This window comes from Silene latifolia, chromosome 9 (assembly GCF_048544455.1).
Source record: "Silene latifolia isolate original U9 population chromosome 9, ASM4854445v1, whole genome shotgun sequence".
Classification (NCBI taxonomy): domain Eukaryota; kingdom Viridiplantae; phylum Streptophyta; class Magnoliopsida; order Caryophyllales; family Caryophyllaceae; genus Silene; species Silene latifolia.
Genome location: NC_133534.1, coordinates 42428927 through 42432382, shown reverse-complemented (window position 1 = coordinate 42432382; position 3456 = coordinate 42428927). Strand labels below are relative to the sequence as shown.

The 3456-nt window shown below is 41.9% G+C and overlaps 1 protein-coding gene across 1 annotated transcript; it reads left to right on the top strand.

The window, feature by feature from the left end:
• Positions 1 to 483: 483 nt before the first annotated feature.
• On the top strand, positions 484 to 2438 carry LOC141600929 (uncharacterized). Its single transcript, XM_074421185.1, has 2 exons — positions 484 to 588; positions 1866 to 2438. Exons 1-2 carry the CDS (start codon positions 484 to 486, stop codon positions 2436 to 2438), a joined length of 678 nt encoding a protein of 225 aa, XP_074277286.1.
• Positions 2439 to 3456: the final 1018 nt, after the last annotated feature.

Below are 3456 nucleotides of genomic sequence, written 5' to 3'. Positions count from 1 at the left end.
ACATGCCTGAAAGGAGCCTCTCCAGAGCCCCGGAACGAGAATTGGCCCCTACCTAGGGACCTGATATCATACATATGGGCCAGATCGCCCAGAGAGATGGAGTTGCCAGTGTTTTGACAAGCGGCCAAGGAGTAGAGAAGAACCCTCCAGACAGTGGCAGAAATTTGTGCCAAGGCAAAGTTATTTGTAAAAATGAAGTCTTGAACGAGTTTAGAAAAAGGGAAGCGAAGACCATATCTAAATGGGTATAGATAAAAGCAAACCCACCCTGAACGGATGGCATCAGCTTTTTGACCGAGCTCAGGAATGGTGACATCCACCCCGTCACCAAGACCAAGTAAATGATTGATCAAAGAGATGTCAGCATGGGTCAGGGCAGAGTCACAGTCATGGGGGTGAGTGAAGAGTCCCCGGGAAGGAAAGACCGGGTCAGGGTTGCGATCAGAGGGTGTGGAAGTCGATGATGAGTGTCGGGTTTTTCTCATGGTGGAGAAAGAGAAAATAGGAATTAAGAAGGAAAAGGAAGGGAAAATACCTGGAGATGACGAGGATGGAACAGCGAAGCCGGCAGGAAAAGAGGGAAGAAAGGTTAGGGATTTGAGAGGAGAGGGAGTTTTTGTGAAATGATTTTGTGTTTAATGAAGTAAAGAAAGGAGGTTGGGGTTATAAAGGAAGAGAGAGGGAGTAGGGTGCGAGAAATGAGGAGTTAGGCGGCAGTGATGGTGAGCTTACATGAAAAGAAGCACAAATGACGGCTTAGGGTTTTTAATAATCAGCTACGTAAATTCCTTGCTCGACACCTCGAAGCGTACTTCACAAGAAATTTGGGGCAAATTGTTTGGGCTAAAAATCACATAATAAGAAAGGCCCACTTAATAAGTAATGGACCATAAGAGAAGGGATAGGAGAAGGGGAGCCCACGGTTGAGGTAAGCACCAGGAAGGGGGAATGGGCCAGAACGCGCGTGAAAAGAAGGCCAAAGCCCATTGAATGAAGCGTCTGAGTTTAGGAAAGAGAAGTCAGGGAGAAGTCAGGGAGAAGTCAGGGAGATTATGGAGAATTGAGGGAGACGGCTAAAACATGGAAAGAGTTATTATGGAAGTTATACTCCCTTACCATAATCAAGGTAGGATACATCTAGGGTTCTTACCCTATAAATAGCCAAGGAAGCAATCAGAGAAGAGGACACACATATATTCATTCAAGATCCTACACGTCCAATACTACGTGCTAGCAAGATTTACATTCCGTCTTAATTGTAATTATCATCCTATTCAAAGCTAGTGCAATATTTGACAGGGTACCGTCCCTCCCGCGGTTGTTCCCACATAAGGTTTTTCGCGTCACCAAATCTTACGTGTCAATTTACATTACGAGCATTATTTCCTTATTTTAGTATCATCATACAAACGATTAATCAAACAACCAACGAGTAAGACCACATTGACCTAAAATAACCAATTTGGAAAAAATCACCTAAACAGTCAGTTTAGCTTAGCACTTATGACATCGCCTTTGAACCCAGGACAACCATTAAATCATAAACCTTAGCATACTTCGTGGCTGATTTCAGCCCTAACCTAGAATTAGACCTAGATAAAGAAGTCAACCAATTAGAAAATAAAACCCTCGACCAAGAATGGACTTTATTCATAGATGGAGCATCTAATGCACGGGGGACAGGGTTGGGATTAGTGCTAAAATTGCCACAAGGGGACATGATAGCCCAGGCTATAAGTTGTGAGTTCAAAACTACCAACAATGAAACGGTATATCAAGCCCTATTAGCAGGACTCAAGGTATGTTTGAACCTCGGTGTTCAGAATTTAAAGGTAAAAACTGACTCTCTCTTGATTGCTAATCAGATCAAAGGAACTTATACAGCAAAAGATGAAAAAATGATTTCATATTTAGAATACGCTAAAACTCTTACCGCTAAGTTCCCTTTATTTGATATTGACCAAATACCAAGAGACCTGAACACCCAGGCTGACGCTTTGGCCAGCCTTGGTTACAATTTTACCCCTGCTATTTTTTTTAAAATACCCATTGTTCATTTACTTGAACCTGCTATCAGCAAGCCTGGACAGGTGAACCCTGTCAGCACTGACAATAATTCTTGGACCAAGCCTTACTATGATTGGTTCCTTCGAGGTATACTGCCTCAGGACATGCATGAGGCAAGGGCTTTTAGAATAAAAACATCTACCTATTCTATTATCAATAACACCTTGTTTAAAAGATCCCAGCCTGGACCATATATAAGGTGCCTTGAACCTGACGAAGCTAAGCAAGTACTCCAGGAGGTACATGATGGATACTGTGACAATCACAAAGGAGGAAGAAGCCTAGCTAGCAAAGTGCTCAGAACTGGCTATTATTGGCCTACCCTGAGGGCTGATTGTTTGGAATACTGTGCAAAATGTGAAGCCTGCTAGATCCACGCCCCAATAATTCATCAGCCATCAGAATTACTTCATTTAATTTCAGCACCCTGGCCGTTCCTGAAATGGGGCATGGACATAGTGGGAAAGCTACATGTAGCTCCAGGTCAAAAAGTATTCATGTTAGCCATTACTGACTACTTTTCCAAATGGATAGAAGCTGATTCCTACAGGTGGGTCACTGAAAAGGAAGTAATATCATTCATCAGGACAAATATAATCTGCAGATATGGACTCCCTTTATAAATAGTGTGTGACAATGGCACACAATTTGTAATATAACATAAACGTTCTTTTATCGACATTTGATAGTAGTTTTGAGTTGTATCTTTTATATATCTTCTGTTGGTCTTAATCACTTGTAATATAACATAAACGTTCTTTTATCGATATTTGATTATTACTGCCCTCGGGCAACCGAGATGGTAACGCCCGTATCTGCTAGGGAAGGTCTTGCTAAGGCTCCTTGGTAGATTGGGGTGTTACAAAGTGGTATCAGAGCGACGATTTTGGAACCTGTAACAAATGAGCCCAATGAACTTAGTGAGTCTAATAAAATGAACCTGGTGTATGTATGTTGGGAGGCCCAGCTGATGCTTGATTTTGGGTGAGTAGGCGCCCTCATTTCAAAATCATGGCCCCATTATGCTTAAGCCAGTCACCGGTTATGGGAATATCGAGTTGGGAATTATGTGCTTAGTGTGTATGATGGTTAAGTTAGGAATAACTGTGATCGAGTCTCTGTTAACGTTTAGTGCGTGTAATTGTGATGATGAACTGTGTAGGGTTGTGGTTGAATGGAAGTGTGTGTAGATGTAGTAGAGATGGTGGAAGTGTCGATAATGCATGACAATGTTGGGTGATGTGGTGACAATATGAGTTCTAAAGTCTTGTATGTGATGATGATAATAAGTCGTAAGTTTGGTACTAGTTGGAATGTTGCCAAGTAGTAATCGGAAAATTGCAATGGATGAATTATTGAGTACTTTTATGATATGACATATCCAAGTCG